Raw genomic sequence first — 26,501 nt, forward strand, 5'->3', positions numbered from 1 at the left:
GGGACATAAGAAAGGAAGAATAAGCATACAATATGAAAGCGCTCAATTGACTCATGTCATGTAGACATTCCAATCTCAATTAATATTAGCCCTTATGATTTTCACCCATCTTTGTATCATGTCTCATTATTTCACTTTAACAATTATTGAGAGAGAGTTGTCAATCTAAATGAGTGCAAGTATTTTTCCATTTCCATTTCCATTACAATTTTTCCATTCTGTGCTGTGTAACCTTATGTTTGAATTTGTATCTGTTTTAAGAGCTCTTAAAAAAAGATAACATGGCATCCACCTCCACCCTAGTCACAACATCTCCCTCTGTCCGGGAGATGTTGTCTTCACTTTCCTCTTCCGACAGCTCAAAGGAATCCTCCTCTGAGAGTAACTCTGACTCCTCATTCGACATATCCTCATCAGAGGATAAGAAGAGGAAGAAGAAGAAGGGGAGAGGGAAAAACAGTGCGAAGAAGTCAGAAAAAAAAGGCCTCAAGACACTTCGGAGAGGTACAAAAAAATAAATTACTGGTAAATAAACTAAGCACAAAAAGTAGGGAAAGATGACTTCGGTCTGTTATATCTTGCCTTTCATAATACCATTTGCATTGTGTTTTATATCATATTTATCGTTGATTAGTCACCTTTACAACAAGGTACAGCTTGTAAGCATCAGGCATTCGTGGACTGAGCAGCACAGCTAAACGTGTGAGTAGCGCCCTGCCCCAAATTTGCCCAAGTGGCCTGCAATACTGTTCTGCTGGCATTCACTCTTGTTTTAGGTTTCCCTGACACAGGTTTTCTTTTCTTTACTGCTACAAAGGTGACTACCAACAGAACAGTATTACAGGCCTGCCAGGCCATTTTAACAATTTATGGGGAAGCGCTACCCACATGATTGGCTGTGTTGGTCTTTCCAGAAATGCCCTACAAGCTGTACCTCATTGTAAAGGTTACTAATCAATGATAGAAATGATATCAAACACTCTACCTATATATCACAATACCTATTGGCATTATTAAAAGGGGGATATGGTGGAATGAATTTTGGCAAAAGGCAAAAAAATGCTACCCACACATTTGGCTGTGCTGCTCATTCCATGAATGACATGCAAACAAACCTTGTTGTACCTTGTTGTAAAGGTGACAATAAAAAGATACACAACACAATACCTATTGGTATTATTAAAGGGGAGGTACAGTATAAAAGACTGAAGTTAAGTTTCTTTTTTTGTTCATAATGAAAGCAGCTTATATTCTGTGTGTGCATGTTTGTGAGGATAAAACTAATTACATTATCTGTTCTAAATGTAGCCCAAAATCCTGACCAGGTGGTGGCCCGGTACAAAAAGATCCTTAAGATTTTCAATAAAGCAGCGACCATGTCTGCAGCATTTAAGCGGGTCGGTGTGGACCGCAACACGGTCGTGGCCAATGCTCCAGTCGCAGAGCTTTTCATTTCTGCGCTGGGCAAATACAAGGATCTGGTTCAGAAGCACAATGTTCGCACATTGAAACTCTCTGATTTTAAGGTAGAGTGTGAAACTGCAATTGAGGTAGACAAAGGTGTAAGGCAGAGTCTGTAAGGCTTCTGGAAAGCTGCTGCCCATCCATAAAAAGTGAGCTTTGGTGTTGTAGGAAGGTTTTTCACAGATACTCTGCAATAGTTTAGTTTACTTCTTAAACACATGAGGCCATGTTATTGTCTACTCAGACTTTGGAAATGAATCAGAGAATTATTTTGTAAAGATTTTATAAAATGTTTATTTTTATTTGGCACTGTTTCACTTCATACAGCCATGTTTACATTTTGTATTGTAAGAACGCATTTTTTTAACGTTCATACAAGAATGTAAATGTTTATTTTGTTATTTTGATTTACATCTATACTACTGAAGTTTTTTCATGCCATGTACGAAGTATTATTTTAATAAGATGCAATAATCTGTCAGCCGTTGTTCCAATGAATATTATTTGCTATATTACTGCTTCTTTCGCATTTATTAATGCTTTATAAGGGATAAATAATCCTCACTTTAGATGGGCTCACGGAAAATACTTAACTAATGAGTAGTAGGTAACTTAATCACTAACTATGAAAAACTGTTTATAAAACATGTATAAGCGCACCCACTAACTATGAACATAAATGGTTTGTATATGGTCGTTAATTGACTTTCTAAATTATATTCTTAACATTAATGACTCATAAATAACTGGTTTTTAATTGATCTAGCATTTATTTATAAATGGGGAATCTATTGTTTACAAAGTATGAACATGCAATCATTAAGCACATCGATTAGGTTTTTGATGGACAACAAACGACCCACAAACCGTGTTTACTAATGCTGAGTAATTTATTATTAATGCTATACAAATCATGAATTCATGATGAATTAAGTATTTACTAATGCTGAAGAAATCGCCAATAGTATATATTTCAAACATTTATAACTGTTTACTAATGGTTAGTAATGTATGAATAATGCTTTACTGGCAATCCATTAATGATGAATTAAGTATTCTCCTTATACTTTACTACTGCTTAATAGGGTGTATTTTAAACGTTTATAACTATGTTTTCTAATGTTAGTAATGTAAATGGTTGTATTTATATAGCGCTTTTATCCAAAGCGCTTTACATGATATGTCACATTTACCCACACACACATTCACACACTGATGGCAGAAGCTGCCATGCAAGGCGCTAACAACGACCCACCAGGAGCAATTAGGGGTTAGGTGTCTTGCTCAGGGACACCTCGACATGAGCACGATGGGCCAAGGATCGAACCGGCAACCTTCCAGTTACAAGACGGCCACTCTACCCACTGAGCCATGCCGCCGTAACGTATGAATAATGCCCGGCGCAGCAATAATGAATAATGCTTTACAAATAATGAGTTCATGATGACTAAAGTATTTACTAATGCTTAGTTAATGCTTTATATTGTACAGTTATTATAAAGTGCTACCCTATGTTTTTACACAGCATAACACAGGCATTAACACCAATAAAAAGTGACTCGACCAAACTGTCTTTTTCGGATTTGTGGAGACACAGATGGCCTTCTAATTTTTTAAATTTTCCCGTGTTTTTATCGATACCAAAATCTTGCGCATTAATGATTTTTACGTCAGAACACACGCTATTAAGTTTCTTTAAATTATATGTCTGCACGTACTCCCTTCTAGAAAAAATGTGCAGCACATCGGAGTCTTCACCCGTTTCGCGACGCTTCAATATATCTGTATCATTTTGAAGCATGGGTGCCCCTCTTGAACACACTCTTAACCGATTTAAAAGCTCTGCAAAAACGCTATCTTGTTGCTGAATGATCTTTTTTAATTCTGCTATTTTGAACAAATCTCTAAAAAAATTAATGCCCAGAGTTTCTTTTAACAAAACCTCACCTTTAACCGGAGGCAACTGATAAAAATCTCCTACCGCAATCACGCAAACGTTTCCAAATAAAACCGAATTAGGTGTCTGTTTAATCTGAGTTAATCTACCCTCAATATGCATAAACACCTTTTGGTCAACTATTGATATTTCATCAATGATTACAATTTGAATGTCCATGTATTTTGCGCACAGCGTATTAAGCTTCTCCTCTCTAAGGGGTTTATAGTGTTTTGGGGGATTTGCAGGAATGCTAAATGTAGTATAATAGTAGCCGCCTGTAAATTGTACGCTGCTATCCCCGTTGGAGCCGTTAATAAAACGCTAATATTATCGGGATCGTGACAAATAGGGGCCAACAAACACGACACCTCGTACTGAATGGCCCGAACAAGGTGGCTTTTACCGGTGCCTGCTCCTCCTGTAATAAATACGTGAAATGGCTCAGGATTATTACCAGCTGCCTTTTCTATGCACCATTGCCGTATTTTGTAAAAAAAAAAATGGACAGCTGTTCCTCATTGAGGCTTCTCACAAGTGAGAGACCCTCAGCTTGACTCATCACATTTCTTGTCTCAAAATGACCAATTTCCTTGTGTCTCACAGCCAAATCAGGGATGTGTTCTTGATCATGCTCAGAGTGGACCTCCTGCAACATCTCACTAAACTCCCCTTTCGACTCCAACCTTTCAACTTCCACCTCTGGGCAGAGGTTTCAATGCCTCTTCTAAAATGTCCTCAGAACCCATTTTCTCTTGCATCTCGTCCAAATTCTCCTCCTCTATTTCAAAACGACGCCTATTCCCATCAACGATCGATTTTACCGAATGAACAGACCTATTACTAAATCGCACCTCCCCGTGTTCATAAAATTGTTGGTATGTTTCAAATTGACCTGGCTTAAGATCGTTTTCATTGCGATACGGTAAAAATAATTGTAGGATGCAATTCAAGATTTTTTGTTTCTGAGAACCACGCATATTTAACAATCACTGGCTGTGTTCGCTCTCTTTTTGCTATCGAGCCTAATGAATTTTATAACTGAATTGACTTTTTACACTTTTCTGTTTGACTAAGAACGCGGTACTCTGATACAAAACTAGCGATGCACATATCATTAAATGTGCCGTCAATAGGCCTACTCTGATAACGCTCTGTAATGTTAGTCATCCAAATATTGTCTAATGACTCGTTCTGTATTTGACCGATAGGTTTGCTCAATCTAACTAGGTTATCGCCTGTCGGAATAAATTCTACTTTCCGTGAAAACTCTTTTAAGTGCATGTTTGTGACGCGATAAACAGCTTCCTGTGCAGAGACATCACGATTATGTAAATAAATGCTCCCTAGCTTTTTCAATGCCTCTTTTGCACTAACATTACCTTTGGAAGCTTCTTTTTGAGCATTACCGAAGAGCAAACCCATCTCCTTCTCTGCCTTGGATATGTATGAAATAATGTAAACTATACATGCCCACGCATCGACAACAAATTGAATATCCATATTCCAAGCATCCAACAATTTCGGATTGTAATTATTAACCCAAACTTCTTTAATACCCTACTTTAGAACTAAATGTGTGTGTGACCGCCTAACGCCTTATAAGCCAGTTCAAAAGTGCTCTGATCTAATCCAAGACCTTTAAACAATGACTGCACACTATCAATAGGTAAATCTTCATCTAAGATAGCTGTTTTAAGTGCAGTCATGATCGCGAGAGCTTTTTCTTTTGGCATTATCGAATTTAAACCTTCATCTGTTTGTTTAATAAACGTACGCATGGACGGAGGTCGTGGGAAATTAAAGCGACACGTCTTTTTGCCTTTTTTGCACGTTTTGGAGTGACGTTTGGAATGTTGCTGCACTGAAGTAACTTTTTCTAATAAATTTGGGTCAGAGGGTAGCTTGCAGGAAACGTATTTATCAACAAATTCAACTACCTCTTCATCTTTGTTTATGCCAATCTTCGGAGCGTTTTTTTATCCAAAACAAACAGTGTACATGTGGCGACCCGCGCTGCTGAAATTCTATGCAATAAAAATAATCAATTATTTCGCCAATTGGATGAGCAGGAGATTTAAGGACTTTGTTTAGGAATTGCTGCCAACGCGCGTCAAACATTCGAGCCGCAGTTACAGGATTACGACGTAATAGATCACATCTCTCTGCCCAATTTAGATCTTCTTCTCTCCTGGTACTGCCTTCTATTTTTAATAATGCCTTCAGGAGATTTGGCCAACGGAGATCTGCTGAACTAAAGGAACAGAACCATGTTGGAATACCCAACTGGCGCACCATTGCAATTAAGTCTTTTAAAGCGGATTGTGTGGGGAATATTCATTCTACCCATCTATTAAACTATCATGCTTTAATTACTCTTTTAGTTATTACTTATATAATCATTATTAATCTTCATTTAATCATATCATGTAATCAATCATATATCAGTGTGTTTGCAACTTGTATCAATCCTATAATCAAATATACTAGAGTGCTTATGAATGCATGTTTGAGCTTTAGCTTGTAACCTGATAAAAGAGGTGTTGATCTAAGCAAAATGTTTAAGTTTCAACTTCTAACCTAAAGGAAAATGTTGACCTAAGGTAAATACTTCATGCTCTATTTAGCAAAAGGCCTGCGGTTTCATCTGACCTTTAAGAAGAGCGCTGAGGGGAAAATTACTCGCATACCATCCTCGCCTCATTTTGACAAGTTGACACAAAAATAAGACACAGGCTGACGGTTCTGACAGAAAAAAAAGGTACAACACCCGTTAAACCGGATGGAGCACCTTGAAGGACAGGAGGTCTGTGGGTTCAGAGATGTGCTGAGTGTCACGCAGGCACTGGGGACGGAAAAGGGGCAGAAAGGTTTAAGTAAAGGTCAGTTGCTTAAACAGGAATAAAAGTTAAAGTATTATACCGTAAACAATATTGGGAATTAAGATTAAAATATAATGTTCATGAGAAAAATACTTAAAAGGAAATGAAATCAGCAATGTCTTAAATTAACAATAAAATGGGGATAAGCAGAGGAATCTTATACTATTTAATGAGGATCCTAAATTAAATCAGATTAAGGAATAGAATCATTCTGATCTGCCGTATATGTGTAATTAAATCATTGAAATTGTTATTAAAGTATACATTGACTAAAACTGAATCAGTAAAATGTTTAATTCTGCACAAAATGGAACAGAGACTTCTGATCATAGAGAGGAGAGCTCTAAGTCTGTGCAAAAGTCACAGGGAGCTGACACGCACACACACATACAGAGACACTCATCACAGGAGGAAGACGGCTCGGACTGGACGAAGACTGAAGACATCCGGAAGGCCTTCCGCAATGTGGACCAATCAGAAGACAACATCTTCTTTGTTAAAAACCCATGTAACAGCTTTAGGATTCATTCTCTCTTGTGAAAACCGCTGCATGCAGAAAGAATATTGTCTTAGCCTAGTAAATCTGCTGTCAGCGTTTGAGCAAGATAGGATCTGCATGCATGCATTTTCTGTACTATCCAATGAGTTTTTACTAAATATTCTTAATTGAATATTTTTGACTCTGAGTCTTCCTTGCTTCGTGTGGGGTTCCTCATTAACAGTACCAAAGAATCCGATCTAACAAAATTGGAGGCACGGACGGATTCAGGAAGGGGCTGTAGGGTGGAAGGAAAACCTTGAAGAAGTGCTGGTTGTTAGTGAACCACTCACGAATCAGGACAGCATGGTGAAACCTCACATTGTCCCAAACTATGACATATATAGGACGCACTTCTTGCTGATTCTGCTGCTCATGTTCAGTCATAACATTCTTTAGACCACCTAGAAATGCCAGGAGATGTTCAGCGTTGTATGGTCCCAGATTTGCATGACGGTGGAGAACCCCCCAGTTACTTATGGCTGCACAAAGGGTGACATTGCCACCACGCTGTCCAGGGACTTCCACAATGGCACGTTGACCAATTATGTTCCTGCCTCTCTGTATGTTTCCATCCATTGTCCATGGAAGCACATGTGCTACCTGTGCACTCTGAACTGGCTTTTATCCTTCCCACTTGGTCTGATCACATCATTAGAGACCTGTGTGTTCAATTTTGAGTTGTTGTGTGTAAAAGATGACAGCTGTGTTGGAGTTGTGTTCACATTTTGCTGCCAGTGATTACAATTTTGCAAAAATGTTGTGAAATGTGTTTAGTGACTGAGAATGTGTCTAAGGTTTTGCAAAAAAGACCAGATGAGTTTTGCAAATTGAGCATAGGACCTGAACAGTGTTTAAGTTTTCGCCAAAAGAGTGTTTGATTCGAAAAATGAGTTTAGGCCACTGAGAATTTGGTTCAGAGAATGGGGTTTAGTGTTTTAGCAATTGTGAAAAACTGTAAGTTGAGTTGAGGCCATTTACAGGATGTGTGGAGCTGCATTCTGCCATTAGAGGCTGCTGTTGCACTGTGCAGCAACTTGCTGGAGCTATCAGCGGCGTGGGAGGTCCCTGTCAATGCTCATCTCGCCTTCCTTTCTACAGAAATGCAAGTTAATGAAAGTAGAGAGAGATATTATGTTGAGCATTACATTTAATTGGACTTCTTTAAATAACATTGGAACATTTGCGTTCCACTGACAGCATGTGTGTGTTTGTGTGAATGGCTGTGTTCACATGCCTACTGAGCGCACAATGTACTAAGCCCACGTGCTTTCTTGTGTGAGATTACCTGTGTGTCACCGCTTGTCATCTCATACACATATAGGTATGCAAGATCATTGTGTCTGACTGTGTTACTTACTTGTGGACACACTATTGTTAAAGCAGCAAAAGTTAGAAAGGATAAGAGCACAAACATGCACAATTCTAGTGTTGTGTGAACACAGGCAGCAGAGGCTTTAAAGTTAATGTTGACTGAATTTCACCATTAATGTCTGGAACTGTGATCTGCTGTCCATCTTTTAAAAATATTTAACCAATTATTTAAATAGCATATGACTAGTCTTTTAGAAGTATTTTTCAAAGGCCTTTTTTACACTGTGGGTTTCCTGAAAGAAAAGAAAAACAATCTTCTAAAATTCAATTACTAGCATTTTCATCATGGAGTTTTATTTCATTAAATCATGACTAATCTAGTTCACAAATACACAACTTTGCCTACTATTTCTTGAACACAAGAATAGGTACCACTGATACTAAATCTGTACCAAGCAGCCATCAGAGAATCGGAAAAACCAGCAGCACCAGACCTGCACCACCAGACTGTTAAATAGTTTTTACCCCTGTGCCATAAAGTAGCTGAACCGGTGCAATAAATCCCAGTACAATAACTCTTGAACCTGTACATTTAGCACGGACAATACATTTTTGGGTTGGTTTGGGTAATATTATTTACATATATATATATATATATATATATATATAAACACAGTGCCTTGCGAAAGTATTTGGCCCCCTTGAACTTTTCAACCTTTCGCCACATTTCAGGCTTCAAACATAAAGATATAAAATTTTAATTTTTTGTCAAGAATCAACAACAATTGGGACACAATCGTGAAGTGGAATGAAATTTATTGGATATTTTATACTTTTTTAAAAAATAAAAACCTGAAAAGTGGGGCGTGCAATATTATTCGGCCCCTTTACTTTCAGTGCAGCAAACTCACTCCAGAAGTTCAGTGAGGATCTCTGAATGATCCAATGTTGTCCTAAATGACTGATGATGATAAATAGAATCCACCTGTGTGTAATCAAGTCTCCGTATAAATGCACCTGCTCTGTGATAGTCTCAGGGTTCTGTTTAAAGTGCAGAGAGCATCATGAAGACCAAGGAACACACCAGGCAGGTCCGAGATACTGTTGTGGAGAAGCTTAAAGCCGGATTTGGATACAAAAAGATTTCCCAAGCTTTAAACATCTCAAGGAGCACTGTGCAAGCAATCATATTGAAATGGAAGGAGTATCAGACCACTGCAAATCTACCAAGACCCGGCCGTCCCTCTAAACTTTCACCTCGAACAAGGAGAAGACTGATCAGAGATGCAGCCAAGAGGCCCATGATCACTCTGGATGAACTGCAGAGATCTACAGCTGAGGTGGGAGAGTCTGTCCATAGGACAACAATCAGTCGTACACTGCACAAATCTGGCCTTTATGGGAGAGTGGCAAGAAGAAAGCCATTTCTCAAATATATCCATAAAAATTCTGGTTTAAAGTTTGCCACAAGCCACCTGGGAGACACACCAAACATGTGGAAGAAGGTGCTCTGGTCAGATGAAACCAAAATCCAACTTTTTGGCCACAATGCAAAACGATATGTTTGGCGTAAAAGCAACACAGCTCATCACCCTGAACACACCATCCCCACTGTCAAACATGGTGGTGGCAGCCTCATGGTTTGGGCCTGCTTTTCTTCAGCAGGGACAGGGAAGATGGTTAAAATTGATGGGAAGATGAATGGAGCCAAATACAGGACCATTCTGGAAGAAAACCTGTTGGAGTCTGCAAAAGACCTGAGACTGGGACGGAGATTTATCTTCCAACAGGACAATGATCCAAAACATAGAGCCAAATCTACAATGGAATGGTTCACAAATAAACGTATCCAGGTGTTAGAATGGCCAAGTCAAAGTCCAGACCTGAATCCAATCGAGAATCTGTGGGCAGAGCTGAAGACTGCTGTTCACAAATGCTCTCCATATAACCTCACTGAACTCGAGCCGTTTTGCAAGGAAGAATGGGCAAGAATTTCAGTCTCTCGATGTGCAAAACTGATAGAGACATACCCCAACCGACTTGCAGCTGTAATTGCAGCAAAAGGTGGAGCTACAAAGTATTAATGCAAGGGGGCCGAATAATATTGCACGCTCCACTTTTCAGGTTTTTATTTGTTAAAAAGTTTAAAATATCCAATAAATTTCGTTCCACTTCACGATTGTGTCCCAATTGTTGTTGATTCTTGACAAAAAATTAAAATTTTATATCTTTATGTTTGAAGCCTGAAATGTGGCGAAAGGTTGAAAAGTTCAAGGGGGCCGAATACTTTCACAAGGCACTGTAGAATTGTCTTTACAAGAATTAACTGAACAGTTCATGTCTGAAAATAAAGGAAATTCAGCATCACCAGAGTGATGATTCCTGCATCTGGACTCAATTTATGAGATATAACAGATTGATCAGGACTAATACTGAAAAAAAACACATCGAATCTGCATTGTTTGTGAAGAAGTCCATGATACACAAACACCCCACTTCTCTCTGTCACTCAATACAAGACACAGAGAGAGTGTATCCTAACCATATAGACTTCTTTTGTCTTATTATATAGTTGTATTGTTAGTGTTAGGCACGGCTGGAAGAACCCAAGCAGAGAACACACAGCGAGGCAGAACTAGATGCTGAATTACGGATTTAATGTGCAGACAGAAGTAGTTTGGTGGCGGGGAAAACGTGGCTGGGAATCTAGAGGTTTCTGAGAGTGAACAGGGAGAAACTGGCGAAGGAATGGGGGAGACTGGAGACCAGCGGTGGAACAGACGGTGGCGTGGAGCAATGGGGTGGCGGAGAGCGGATAGGGGGTTTTGGTTCTTTGATGTTTGGGTTTGCCAGGCGATCCAGGACCAGGTGGTTTCATGTGCTCACGAAGCTTCAAGAAATGAACCCTTTCTCAAACCAATTGGCTCAAGTGGTTCAATGCCTCATGAGGCTTCATCTCACCATCACTAATTAGAATCAATCTCAAAACAAACTTTTAGAGGCGAGAAGGCAACTAACTGCCGGAGCAGAGTCTACGATCTGGCAGAGGCTGTGTGGAATGACTAGTCTTTTATGCAGGAGGAGTAATTAGTGGTAATGCTTCTCAGCTGCTCCGGATTCAGTGGGAGAGAGATTGGTGATTGGCTGCAGCTGGAGAGGGTGGTTCTGTGAGCAGGGAGAGTGAGAGAGGGGGGAGAGAGAGAGCTGAATCAGGTGGTGGCAGAGGAGGAGGCCCTGATACTTAGTGATATTACAGAGTTTACTTTGATATATCCTGAAATTCTACAATTTACGCTTTTATTTTACATTTTCAAAAATTATCTCAGGAACTGTAGGAGATAAACGTATCATGTTTGAAGTCATTTTAATCACATATTCAGTGGAATTTCAAATCTTTAATCGCAAGAGATATTTGGTTAGATTTGTGCATTTAAGAAATTAACTAAGAGTAAGTTCTAAAGGAATTTGGCCTTGAACCTCTCCTGGACAGTGAAGCAACACCACCCCTTGGGAGGAACATATCCACGATTGGTTAGATGCTGAATTGAATTTGGTTCCAAAACTCTGTATAAAAGAAAGTCATTGGCTTTCATGCAAGTTCTTTTTTACTATTTTATTTGGCCTTTGGTATATTTTCTTTGTACCTTAATTTGGTTTTAAATTTAGGGTTCCTTAAGTTAACTTTTACAATACAAAAGAGTGAGTGTTTTCTTTGTAAATATGAGCTTTGACTCTTTATTTTCACTTGTGCACCTTTTCAAATGCAGCTATGACAAAGTTCCTTCCCATGTCTGCGTTCCTGAATCAACTCATCCAGCAGATCATTACAGCTACACATCCTGCAGCAGCCTCCCCTTCCCTTCCAGAAAGGCTACACAAGTCTAATTTTCCTTATGCTAAGTGGCTGAATTTACAATTTACAATAGGTTTTCCAATTCCAGAGTCAATTGAAATATCACATGGTCATAAGTATTCAGACCCTTTGCAGCGACATTCATATTTAACTCACATGCTGTCCATTTCTTCCGATCCTCCTCGAGATGGTTCTGCTTCTTTATTGGAGTCCAGCTGTGTTTAATTAAACTGATTGGACTTGATTAGGAAAGGCACACACCTGTGATATTTCAGTTTTTCTTTTTTAATAAATTTGCAAAAAATTCTACATTTCTGTTTTTTTCTGTCAAGATGGGGTGCTGAGTGTACATTAATGAGAAATAAAATGAACTTTTTTGATTTTGACAAATGGCTGCAATGACACAGAGAGTGAAATATTTCAAGGGGTCTGAATACTTTCCGTACCCATTGTACATGATGAATACATGAAGAGGGGATTGTCAAGTGAGATGCAGATGTTGAGGTCTCAGAGAGGACTCAGGCTCATTATGGCCCTAAGGTAACAAAGGTTTTGAAGCAGATGAGTAAAGATCTTAAGAAGAAACATTATAAGTTAACCATATGATTCTGCTTGCTGAAATATATATATACATTTTTGAAGTGTTGATTTGATTAAAGTAATAATTCAGATGATTTAATGTGTTCAGATTGAGAGGAATGATTTAAGAAGTGATTCTGTGTGAAGTAATCCTTTTTTTAGGCTCTGTGTGTGCGTACAGGCCTCATAGGCTTGTGTGTCCAGGCCTTAAGAAAGCAGAAGTACAGTAAACAACAGTCACCATGACTCGGCAGCCACAATGACATTGCAGCCTCCTCAGAAAAAGGGAAGTTTGGGAAAAACCCAAAAGGGTGGGCTGGAATGTGTGTGTGTTAAACAGAATATGGACACTGTGTATTTGCTGTAACAACATGACTTCTGTATTACTGCTGTATGTGATGACAAAGTTGATTGCATAAGTTAGACGGTGTCAGAGGGCGTACCTAGCCAGTTTTGTGTGTCTGGAGAGAGTATAAGAATGGGAGAGCAGAGACATTATTGGGGAGTTGTTGTTCGCCGGAGCTGCTAAAAAGAGCTGCAAAGGGAACTTGGCCGGAGTTCTGAAGAATCTTCACCTTCCTCTTTTGCCCGAGAGACGGGAAGACGACGCGGGACTTAGGCTCCAGAGATCGCTGAGGACATCGTTGGAAGCAAAGTCTTTTCTGACTTTGTTCAACAAGCGAAGACCACACTCTGCCAAACGGAGAGTCCTAAGAGGTTCTGCAGTTATCCAGAAGAAACCAATAGAGGGAAGAACCGACTACACCCGAAGAGGCAAAGGAGGCAACAGCACCGGGCTGTTCCCCTCCCCGGGGCTGGGAGACCCAGTGACCCACTACAGCCTGAACAGACGAGGGTTTTCCATCACCACCATACCACAGAGAAGACAGCTGGGGCGTAAGCACTAACGTTCCAGCCAATTCCAGAGGTAACTGCCAGACCACGATTGGCTTACAGGACTCCTCCGCTCCCCCCTGCCGAGGGATAAGATCCTTTTGTCCACAAAGAAGACATCGTACCGAGTCCTCCGGACAACTGAGTGCTTTTCCCAGACGCAAGACAAGACCGAGTGATACGGTAGTGGCCATGCTGTTCGCTCTCTCTCCTAAATTTAATAATTAGAGAAGATTGTCAGGTACGCTCAATTTATTACTTTAGTCTCATTTTTAATCAGAAATAATTAATTGTTTTAATCATGAATTGATGCTGTGCTCTTGCTAAAATTTGCTTAATAAAACGCTCTATTGCATTTAAAGAGAAGCCTAATGAAATTATTATAAACCACTGAAAATCTGCATAGTGGTAAAAAGTTAAGTTGATTGTGTGCATTCAATCCAATGGTTCTTAAAGGTTACTTAGTCCAAAGTGAGATTGTTTAAACATTACCCCTGAGGTTAGTTCTTTCCAAACCTCTAAAACGAACCCAGGAATAGCACCAAGTGCAGGCAAGTCCTTAAGAGAGAAGCTGACCGATAACGAATGTGAATGATAGATCAATTCTACTACTAGAAAGGCTGCTTGGTGGAATAGCATTTATCAGATAAGAGGGGTGAGACATTCGGATGCAAGGCAGTTAGAACCTGGGCGAGTATCTCTCGATTCCAGCTTAATTTATTCTGCTGAAACCTGTTAGGTGAAATACTAATAGGCAGATAGAATCTAACCCTTTAAACGGAGAGCTGGACCAACTTTAACCTGAGGCAAGGGTTAAAAAAGGCTAGACTGGCGAACAGGATGGACAGCAAAGTGAATTTTAAAACACAGGCAGTTTATACACTACAACTCTCAAAAAGCAAAAAGATCACATATGAAGCTGATGTTTTTGTCTAGCATTTCTCATTTTGAATACCTTTACATTTGTTGTTTTTTTGTTTGTCTGTTTCCTTATTTTTACATTTATAACAAAAGACAGAGATCTGAGTGAGCTCCCATTTTTCCAGATAACAAAAAGTAATTTACTGTATCTGTGTGTGTGCACTGGTTAATCATGAACACCTTTCAGTTGTCATGACATCATGAAAATTCAATATCTAGAGTCAGCTGGGGTATAATTTCTTTCATTATTGTCTCATTTGAGTTTAGTATTGGCCTCACTTAACCTTACTATAGGGTCATGATGATTAGATCATACAGTCTCAATAAATGCACAAAAGTCAGGAGGGAAAGTACTGCTGGGCTTGAACTGGTTTTTATCACTGCTGTACTAATTGCTTTGCAGGAGCAAATTACTATTAGATGGTGATTTTTTTTCACTTAGAATATCAGCATAAAACAGGCTAAAGAGGCCACTTTTGAAAAAGAAATGAAGTAATTATTGCAGTTTGTCTTCTTAATGCAGAATCTTTAGGGGAAACTGTTTCATTGTCAGCACTGCAGCACTTTTTGTCTTGATGGTAATTAAACTGACTATAAAACAGAGTATAGTGGTGTTGGAGAGCTGCATGATTTCTAATCTGTGGAGGTTGGATGTCCTCAGAGACTGTTCATACAAACATGAAATGCTAATTAGTTAAAACATAGAAGTGCATGTCAATAATTAGGGCAATGAGAGGAATGCCAATTAGTAGACCAGTGAAGTGACAAAGAACCAACAAGCCCTCAAACTCATACGACCACACAGGTCGTATGTAACGTGCCCCTGAATACGACCCATGAGAGCGTATTTATGTTAGCGCCCCTACGGGGGACAGGAAGGCATTACGGGATTTAATTCGCGAAACGGCTTTTCCCTCACGGAATGGCTTTTCCCTCACTGTCGCAAGACGGTTTAGGGTTAGGGTTAGGGTTAGTGTTAGGTCAAAGTTTGTTCATGGTGACGTTTCAGCTGAGACACTGGAGTGTCGATTTTACTCAACTGCTGGAGGTCGCTTTAACTTCAAAATGTAACACTCGGTCGTAATACGGGTGTGTACAGAAGACCTATGCGGTCGTTTTTCAAGGAGGACAGTCTCCAAAGAACAATAGTGACATAGGCTGATCCTCTGCCACATCAGAGACCTGAATTTAAAACTGAAATGAATGTAAAACATTCCACTTTTGTTGAAGCAGATTTAGTTTAAGTTTTTTCATGTTGGATAAATGCAAAATCATTAGTAATGAAGAAAAATACTTCTAGCTATGTGTCATTTAATGTGCAGAAAGAACTGAATATCCTGCACACTCAATGGACACTCTATGATAAGTCATTTTCTCTGTAATTGTTCTCTTTTAGCTCCGAGAAGCTTTAACACTGAAAGTTGTTTTTGTTTTCTTTTAACTTTTCCATTGTCACCTCATTTTTAGTGTTGTTTGTCCTGTCTGAAACCGTAAGGCCACCATCCAGATCCCCGGATGACATCTGGTTAATGGCAATATAGGACAAAGAGATTTATGCATTTACTTAATTTCAAATGTAAATGTAAACAAAAAGACAATGGATATATTATTGATAATGGAAATAATATGTAGAACATGACATAAAGAACAAGAATGTTAATCACGTCAAATGTTCCCGTTTAAAAAATGTGTATAATCATACTTAAAATGATAATAACCCTAAATTCAAATTTTTGACATATTTTAACAATGCATGTACATGTATGCTTTTAATTGTGCAACAATTTGATTGAACAATCATTGAATAAACAACAAGCTGTATGCAGCTGTATGATGCAGTCATTCATGCACTACCACAAAAGCACACTTTTCCTTTCCACCATTCTGCATAACTGATGCAGTACACTGGCACAGCAGACAAACTGTGAGCTTGAGAATGGTGTAATCAGGTTAGAATTTAGAGGGATGTTGGGGAGAGTCAAATTGAAAAAATATTGTTTTGTAATGACATGAAGAACATTGTGGATTCATTTTTGTTTTCGTCCTCATTTTTGGCAATCTTTGTAATCTTTGTAATTCCAGTTTTCGAATCGGGGCTCCATTTGATGCTGTCTTCTTAGAGTTGTGGTGCACGCGCTTAACTCTGGGTGAAACTACTCTGAGTTGATTAAAACCAACTCAAATCAGCCATTGGAAACCAAAAACTCGGAGTTTTCTATCTCAGAGTAGATCAACTCAGAGTTCACGGATAAACTATTGTTGAACCTGCTTCGTGAAACGATCTGTCAGTAATATCTACAGTGAGATCTTAACAAAAGGCAACCATGGAAAATCTGCCTGAAGTAGATGCATAGGAATTGGACACTACCTCTGTAATCAGCATGATGCTATACCTATTAGCCCTTAAAACTGCAAAACCCACTGTTGGATTATGAAGCTATGTTGTTGACAAAATTAACAAAATTACACCATTTATGAAAGAAACGATTTTGAACTTCTTTGCTGTCCTTGAACTACTCAAACTCATCTATTTGATCCAAACAGATGAGTAGTTCTTGAACAAGCTGCTCATCTGTTCAGTCAAGAAACCAAGCTAAAACTACAACTAAAATTGTGATATTTAATCACTTCATCCTGCAATTGTCATTCAAAATTTGGCAAAATAAGCTGTTTGCTCTAACTCAATTCTGTACAAAACAAAAGCCGAGGAGTGCAACAGCATCAGGCACTCAGATGTGAACAATAGTCATGAGACAGAAATCCAGCGAACTGTGAAACACTGAACTGCAGGCTGTGTTTGTAGTGCAGATGGGAGAAGTGTGGAAGGATATTTAAAATGTTAGCAGTTAAATATCAATAGTATGTGTCTCTCCTTTTTTTTCCTCATCACTTTGAAAAATATCCTATAATGTGGATTTCATTATTATTATTATTATTATTTTGGAGAAATAAGTAATCCAAGAAATTCATCTTCAATTTTTTTTCTTTTCTTTTTTCATGACTAATGGCGTTACAACTTCACAATTTTTTTTACTGCCTTATTGAGACTTTAAGAAATGATGACTTGCTACAAATGTCCACAGTCTGGATTTTAATATAATGCAAGGGCAAAAGAAATCTGTACAAATAGACAAGTCAATTCATGATTATATTTTTCAAATACATTCTTTATGCTGTAAATAACAATACTAATGACTACTTAAAAAATTATAACATACCCATACCTCCAAAGATAAGATATTACTGCTGCAGTTTACATTAAGTGAATGTAAATCTAAAATTATTCAGGAAGGTAATTGTTTTCAAGTAAAAGAAGTCACTCTGTATCATCAGTCAATCTCAATATTATTTCCTTTTCTGCTTGTCTCACAGCACTGACATTGTTATAAATGTTATCGATTTAAAGCAGGAACACCCAACACACAAATACACATTTCATCTCATTATTTGCTTGAACTTGAATAGCATTCAGTGTCACAAAAGTGTCCCTGTGCCCTTTACTCACCCAATACCTCACCAGGTCAGTCTGTGTGAATACCTTTAACAAGCTGACTGCACTGCCTGTCTTCACACAGACTGACACGATGCAGAACAAACAACTTTGCAGCAATTATTGCATCTGATATATAATTTCACCCTCCTCTTAGTTAGCCCTATAAGGTTCAGTCAATTTCCGCCTGAAATTTCTACTGAAGATGTACGGAAAGTAAATTGAATGCTGTCCTTGAACTGTTTGGAGTACAGGCATGGTTGGGGTCTCCTTTGAAAGCTAACAAACCTGAATTTTCACCCAGTGCAGTCAGAATTACTCTAGGTGCTACTGGCACAGAGTTATGTATGTTGGAACACACTGAATTAGGATGAATTTTATTCTCGCCTAAATTTTTTCCCTAATAAAACACCTGAAAATTGGTGTGGCAGCACTGTGACAGCTTGAAACACAACAAGGCAACAGCCTGGGGTCTTACATAGTTCAGGACAAAATTTCAGAGCAATACTACAAGAAATGAGTGTTTCACACGTTTTTGTACTAATATGCCCCGGTGCTGTCAATTTTGGACACCCTCTGTACATCCTCTGCACTCCCTGGGCAAAAATGATTTATGTTCGATTTTCAGCCCGTTTTCACATTACTTTCACTCCAAAACTCATAAAGAACTCAAAAACGGCACTTCAGAGTGGCTCCAGTGTGGATCAGAGAGACTGGCAGGTAGGCTCCTGCTGCGCTGCGCCGGAGCCGATGTGTGAAGAGTCACAGAACCCTGCTGGCAGAGGCTCTATTTATATCCTGGTATTCAGCAAGCTCATTGGCTACCAGCCCTGTCAGTCAAACGTTCCTCCGACGTGATTTGCTCAGAATTTACTGACAAAAAGAGGTAGATCCAGATCGGTCAGTCTCGGCTATGGTTGGCCGTTTAGGGCTCGTAGGCAGGCCAGAGTCACTTGATTGGTTGAAACGCAGTGTAAACATAAAGGAAAGACTTCAGTTGCCATTTTGAGTCCAAAAGCACATGGATATCTGCAAGCCGAATAAAATTATGGGCATAAATACAGTGATTATGAAACGTGCAGCGCCGCCACGCGCCGCGTGTGCGCACACGGAGCCGAGCTATTTGTGGATTATTTACTTATTTCTAGACATATTTTGGACAAAATATTATACTTGCTAGTATTGTCTGGATGACTACTCTTGAATTATGGCCGGTTTTTGTGGATTATTTCATCATTGACCGGTAAAAGACCGTCCAAAGGTGAGTTATGCCCTTTATGTGTCCCTTTAAATTTTTGTTGTTTGTTGGAGAAATGTGTTTATGTTACCCGCTGAGGTAATCACATCTGAAAGTGGTTTATACCGGTGGATTCATGAGAATCTAAGCTTTCTATCGGTGTATAGTGTTTGAATCATCGCTTTGGCAGTGTTGTTCTATTTCGAAAAATGCTTATGCAGATATCAAAACGGCCCGCCCGCGGGCCGGTGAACTAAAAACATGAAACAGATTAGAACGGCTGAAATGAGCGGACAACAGACCAGACAAATCACCATGATGGAACTGTTGCATCCAGATCCATTGGAGCACTGAAAGAATGAGGTGGAAGAGATCTATGTGACTGTCTTACAGAAATAAAGATTTGTTGATTTTTAAAGTGGTTTTTGCTGCTGATGCTTAAACCAACACTGACTTCAGGAAAGTCACTTTCTTCTCCAAAATTTCCGCCTGGCTGATTTATTTGATTTATTCCACTGGTTGGAAAGAGCAGTTTCCATTTACTTGCAATATCTGACAGTTTTTTGATTTGTTACCACTTTAAGTTAAATCTTTTAGCGGATTTATTCCCTAATGAGTGTTGAACTCCTAATAATTGCATATAATCTGCTTTTTATCAAACTGTATTGTTGATTTAAACTAATTCAGTCAAGAATATTTGACTCTGCAAAGAAATACTTTGAATTTTGCTCACGTGACGATTAAGACGAACATGCAGCAATAATGACTCGGATAAATATACAGTTTTCGTGGTAAAATGAGTTTTCACACATAAGATCAGTTAAAACTGTGCCACCGTGACAGATAACGATCGAGAGTCAGATGTTTTTATCTTCTTCTTTCAGTTTCAGAGTCTTTCTTGAATTTGTCTTCCTCTGCTGTTCTTCTTTTGACACCAACCTTTCCAGTAAATCGTCAGAGCAGAGATGAGCATCAGAAACGCTGTGGGAACTCAACCTTGAAGGGACATGTTAAATTCGGAGTGCAGTGATGCTTCAGTTAAGTTAAAGAAGAGTGTTTCATTTACATGATGACGGCAGACGTTGGCTTCTGTGTGCATTCGGACCGATGTTCTTGCTTTTCACCACAAGTTGCAGTATAATAGATGACACATTCTGTTCTTATTTTAGTTGTTTAAAGCTCTTCTGCTGCTGCTTGTTGTGGCTTTAAATCTACAGATTGTTTTTGTTTTTGTGGCTCAGGGTCACTTTTAAACCAAAAATAGGGTGTTTCATAGAACTTCCTCCTCACTCAATCGAATATTCTCTAATATGAACCTGTTTTTTAATTACTTTTTCCATTGTGTGTTTTCCTTTGACTGTTTTATGTGATTAAAGTTTCAATCTTGCAGGTACAAGAACCCTGAACTCTGACTGTCATTTTTTTTCTGTTAAAGGTGACTTCTTGCAGGACAAAATAACCTCAAGATGCATGTGATGCTCATCAACTCTTGTCCTCGTTGTCTGTACGGACAAACAGCACCACACATCCTGTCAGTTTCACACCCCTCCACTACAAACTCAGCTCTCGTTCTGTATGTCTTCCTCATCTCCCCTTTTCTAAACATGCGTTACACCTGAATCCACTTTTGCCCATTCAGGCTGTTTTTCGGTGAAAATTCGCTTTGTGTTGCACATTTAAAGCAATCTGTGTTGAAGTTTTTGCTCAAATTCTAACAAAACAAGACATGAAAAAGAACAAAAGGAAAAAGTCAGCGTGGGCTTAGAACCTTTAGCAGTGTCTGGCCACAGTTTCCACAGAGGAAGCTCAACATGCAGACAACACAGAAGCCCACCAGCAGATCAAATAGTGAAAATATGACGACTAATTTTTAATGTCGGGCAATATTTACCAACGAATGCCACAGATGCACGAACATGGGGTCGATGTGTTTTCTCTAATGCAGGAAAGTCTGATGATCTTTTCATGGCCACATTCAAAACGGTTAATGTTATGCATTTATTTCAACAAAAAATTGACCAACAACTCAAATATTCCGAACAGGGCTACCTTGAAAGTCTAATATGTATGCAGCCAATGTAGTTTTTAACACAGAAAACAGACAAACGTGGAGTTTAGTACGATCCAACACAGAGTACACAGCCCTCTTGTGATAAATAAGATGTTGCTGTGAACAAAACATCCAATAAGGTCAGTAAAGTGAAATAGGCACAGCAGCACCACAAACCACAGAGTTAAACGAGCTCGACCGTATTTTCGAAATGGAACAGTCTGTGGTGGACATTTGAACGTTTGCACTGCAGGTGTTTGCTGATTTACACAATAGTAAATATTTAAATAAATCAATGTTCCATGAGATTAATAACTGTGGCCATGAATCAATCAATCTTTATTAAGTCATTGCACACTTCATATACAACGAAATTTCATTCGAGCTGCCCTGCCAATGGCAGCTCTGGCTGCTGCACAGTGCTGCGCGCACCTTTCTTGAGGAAAAAAGAAAAAGGACACGTTGGGATCTGGGTAGGAATAGCAGAGAATAAATAAACGAGGCAATACAAATGTAAATGAACGCCCGAAGTAAATAAAGGTTTTATTTTGAAAAGCTTTTTTTCCTCCAAAGGATGCATATATTTTATTTACTCATTTCACATTTGTTCATTTTAAAAAGCCTTGGCACCTCCAGCAGTATTTCATAGGATTTATTTATTTATTTATTTATTTATTTATTTATTTATTTATTAATTAATTTTTGTATTTATTGCAAGCCTATTGAACATATTTTAATTTTCGTTTGTTGGTTCACATGTATGGATTGCCATTTTATCTAGTAGTAAATAAATAAATAAATAAATACATCAATAAATAAATATGTACATACATCAATAATAAACCAATAAATAAATAAATACATCAATAACAAATAAATACATTGATATATAAATAAATAAATAAATAAATAAATAATATATCAATTATAATCCAATAAATACATACATACATAATCAATAAATAAAAAATACATAAATAGATTAATTAATAATAAATACATTGAAAATAAATAAATGAATATATCAACAATAAATACATACAAACATCAAAATTAAGAAATACATCAACAATAAATAAATAAATAAATACATCAATAATAACACAATCCATACATACATAAATACATACATACATCAATAATAAATAAATGAATAAATACTTAGTATATCGAAATCAAGTGAATGAAATAATGAAGTGTAAGAAATATAAGTAAATTAGAATGTCCTAAATGAGCCCACAATTAATAAATACTAGAAAACACAATGAAGGCTCACAGTTTTACAAATCAGAAAGATTTTTTAAAAAAACCATAAATATTAGACTTCTTTTTTTTTTTTTTTAACAAATCCGGACTGCTTCTAATTTTATTAAATTTATTTAATTTTATTCAAAACAGCGGCTGTCTCTTGCTCCGCCCTTTACGTTACGTACCTGTCGCTTTGTTTCGCCCATCAAAACTTTACAAGGGGAGGATTTTTTTATTTGCTTTGAATCATTAAAACACCCACTTAAACTATGCCTGCGGTTTAATTACAATATCCAAGCGCTTTAGTAACCGAATTAATTTATTGATATCAGGAAACAATCACGAGTAGCTTTATTAATGTAGATTTAATGTGTTGTGCTCCCCTGCTCGTACATGGTTCGGTCTCTCTCCGGTTCGAAGCTGGAAGCGGAGGAAGTCGCTTCTGTGTCGCCGGTTGTTGATGTTTGTCGAAGAAGGAAAAGTTGCCGCAGGTAGTCTCACCGAACAACAACACTAAAACACATTATGTACCGCAGCATTTTAATCCACACCATCACCACTTCATATTTCACACTTTATTAATAATTAGGTTCCGATTCTGTCGTCAAAAACAGTAAGATAAGTTTGCTAGGTAGTGTTAGCATCCGGGAGGTTCAAGATGCACGCCGGTTGAAATCATAGTTTTGAAAGTGTTTAAAACAGCCTCACAGTGAAGTTTTTGCTCTACAGGATGGACGTGACGACGAGTTTGAAGTCTCTGCTGCTGGTTATCCAGCAGTACAGAGACAACAGGACGACACAAACGCAGCGCAGCTACTAAGACAAGTGGAGGTGAGCTGTGATGTTAACGGACAGTCAGAAATTCAATGTTTTCACCCATAAAACACGTAAATTACAGATTTAATTATCCTTCATGGCAACCTACAGTCTGTAGGTGCATCAGATGGGGTAGCTAAATCAGAAATCATCAACATATGTCCGCTTACTTGCTTTAATGTCAGTTAAATTGCTGTTTAAAATGAGAGGTTTTGAACAGTATGTGTCCAAAATATACAAACAATCCCTTTATTCCTTCATCAAAATAAAACACGTACAGTGAATTGTATCTGAAATAATCACAAGACACAAAGACATTCGCAGAGATTTACAGAAACATTTAGAAAAACAGGCAACACAGTGAAAATGACATAATATAGGTTAAAAGAGTGAAATTTTTTGTTTTTTTGTTGCGTTGATTACACTTTCTGGGAATTTTATTTTAAATCTTAGCAGTTATCAAGAAAAAATAAAATGCTCAATCTATCTATTTATCTATGCTAGAAAACAAAAACAGAATAAGAATTGAAATAAAAACACATTTATTAACTTAAAAACTGATGTTGCTGTTAATGTACAAATGCACACAGGAGGCAACGCAAATAAATGGAAGTGTAAACTTGCCTTATTCCTTGTACAAAATAGTGTGATTATATACACTGATCTGACAGTTACAGCAGTAAAAATACAGCAGGTTGGTTTACTTAATAAAACCCTAACTTCAGGCTTGTGATTACAGCAGGTCTCAGACCAACTTTCTCATTTGGTCGCACCTTCCACCTGTCTCAGGCAAAACACATCGCTTGCTGAACCTCTTCTTATCGATAGATGCTACAATTTACCAAGTTCCCTAAACGCCCCACAATGCAGGCTGCTGTGTCTGGTGCTCAGACAGGTGTGTGACAAAAACTACTTTGAAAAGAGTTAAACTAGTCGTTTTAACATCACATTTGTCCCAGATGAAACCGAGTGATTTCCCATGAAAAACAGCTCATGTCGGTGCCACAATATTAGCTTTTTTTGTGTGTGTTTGCAGGAGGTTTCAGGCCTGAAATGCGACCAGCTGCTGTCCTCGGTCAGGTTCTGCCCAGTGAGTGTGTGAGTGGCCTGGTGGACTGGCTGAAACCCAACACCAGCCCCGCCCTGACCAGCTCCATCATCTCCTGCTGGCCCAGCTAGGTAGATTCACCTGTTTACACCGTCCCACTGCACAAACTAAGGCTGCATTCCAAATCACGCCATTCTTTCTTTTTACTTAAGTACATACTGCAGCTTTCATCACAGGTATTATTTCATGTATATCTTTGGGTATTTTTTTTATTATGTACTTCATTTCCTAAATGTTTGCACCATCTTTGCTGCTGATACTTGTAAATTTCCCCACTGTAGCATTAATAATCAAATTTTAACCTATTTTATGTAGAAAGCAAGCAGCAGCAGGCCAGTTAATGTGTGAATCTTGAACTGCCATCGCTCTCTGAAACATAATCTTTGTGTTTTTGCCGTCCTGCAGCCGGTGACGATCACAGCCGGGAGATTCTCCACAGCAGCTACAACCTCACCAGCACCCTGCTCCGTCATCCACTGCCACAGCGCCACACTGGAGAGGCCCTGGTGCTGCAGGTAAGTCGGTCACTGGAGTCCACATGAACCTGACAGTCAGAGGGATGTGAGGTTTGAATGTGACGAACAGGAAATGGACAAGAGGCGGTGGTAGAGACAGTTTCCAGCAGCTTTTAATCTGTACAAAAGTCACAAAACTCTCACATCCTGTAAGATCTGATGCAGATTTCATAAAAAGTTATCAGCCTCTAGTAGCAGCTCAGATGCTTGTTTGATTCTGATACTGTAGCCTGCATCTCAAATGGAAAACCGTGTCTAGTCTGATCTGATTATATTCTGAACCACACATAATTAATCCCGTTAGCAGAATAAACTGTCTTAGTGCAAAATCAGACTTAAATATCAGGATCAAGTCCAACAGAAACAGCTTATACTCTTAATTTGTTGGTCAGTGCGTGAACGAATCCCTCTCTGCTGTGTACCGATGTTGTAAATACTGTATATATTCAGAGTATCGTGCCCTGAAAATACTCTCTGCCTGTCTGTACTCTTATCTTTAATAGACTAGTGCAGGGGTGTCAAACTCATCTTATGTTCAGGTCCACATTCAGCCCAATTTGATCTCCAGTGACCAATAAATCACAGCATAATAACCTATAAATAAATAACCACAACTCCTAATCTTTCCTTTGTTTAGTGCAAAATGTTCACATTTAAGGAATTATCTTTTGACACAATATTAGAACAGCCTGAAATTTCTTAAGAAAAATAATTCAATTTCAGCAGCATTATGCCTCAGTTTATCATTTACACATTACAACTTCCAGATCACAGAGTGTCTATAAAGGTAGAAAGTGTTTAGTCACAGGCATGTATATAGTATTTCATCTTGTGATCAAAAGGACAAAGGTCAGACAAAAAAGCAACAAAACAAGACAAAATATGACAAAAATGAGACACATTACAAAAACCAGACACAAAATGAAAAAAATGTGACAACCGACAAGAAACAAGACAAAAAAATTTCAGAAATGGCACAAACGAGACAAAAAATGACAAAGGCAACAATATGACAAAACAACAAAAGCGAGACAAAAAACATAAAATGACAAAAACAACCAAAACACAAATGAAGCGAAACACAATATACAAATATAAGACACACAAGCGAGACAAAAGGAAACACAAAACGAAAAAACATGAGGCAAACGACAAATCAGAGAAAAAATGACAAACAAACAAAAATATTACAAAAAGAGACGAAAAATGACAAGAACAATAGCAATCTAGTATTTTACTTTATGATCCAAAAAACAACTTGTCATGGTCAGAAATTATTTAAATTTATAGTTTTACTAACTCATAATCTACACTTCATGTCTTCTCTGTAATTTTTGCACTTTACAAAGTCGGCCAGATTGGACCCTCTGGAGGGCCAGTTTTGGCCCGTGGGCCGCATGTTTGACACCCCTGATGTAGTGGTTTATTGTTTTAAAAAAAAAAAAACGGGCCTTTGCGCAGGTCTTCCCCTATTCTTCTCCTACTTTCCTGTCAAAGACAAGAAAAGGCCCAAAAAAATAACTTAAAAATAAAAAAAGTCAATGTAACACTGTCATAACTGTAGAATTCAGAAAAAAGGTAAGAACCTAGGCGTGCATGATGAATTTAGTGGTGCTTCAGGCTTGTAATGTTGCTTTTGTTTGTGTTTCAGTCCTA

General features: G+C 38.3%; 1 protein-coding gene across 1 annotated transcript in view; it reads left to right on the top strand.

Moving 5' to 3' along the window:
- The first annotated feature begins 281 nt into the window (after positions 1-281).
- Positions 282-26,501, top strand: part of LOC110947061 (protein CIP2A homolog) — a 43,843-nt gene continuing 17,623 nt past the window's right edge. The window contains exons 1-6 of the mRNA XM_051940426.1: positions 282-504; positions 1,309-1,526; positions 23,136-23,237; positions 24,051-24,117; positions 24,259-24,396; positions 24,736-24,845. Coding sequence (XP_051796386.1) covers positions 282-504; positions 1,309-1,526; positions 23,136-23,237; positions 24,051-24,117; positions 24,259-24,396; positions 24,736-24,845 — 858 coding nt within the window. The remainder of the gene's footprint in view (positions 505-1,308; positions 1,527-23,135; positions 23,238-24,050; positions 24,118-24,258; positions 24,397-24,735; positions 24,846-26,501) is intronic.

The sequence above is a fragment of the Acanthochromis polyacanthus genome, chromosome 20, assembly GCF_021347895.1.
Source record: "Acanthochromis polyacanthus isolate Apoly-LR-REF ecotype Palm Island chromosome 20, KAUST_Apoly_ChrSc, whole genome shotgun sequence".
NCBI lineage: Eukaryota > Metazoa > Chordata > Actinopteri > Pomacentridae > Acanthochromis > Acanthochromis polyacanthus.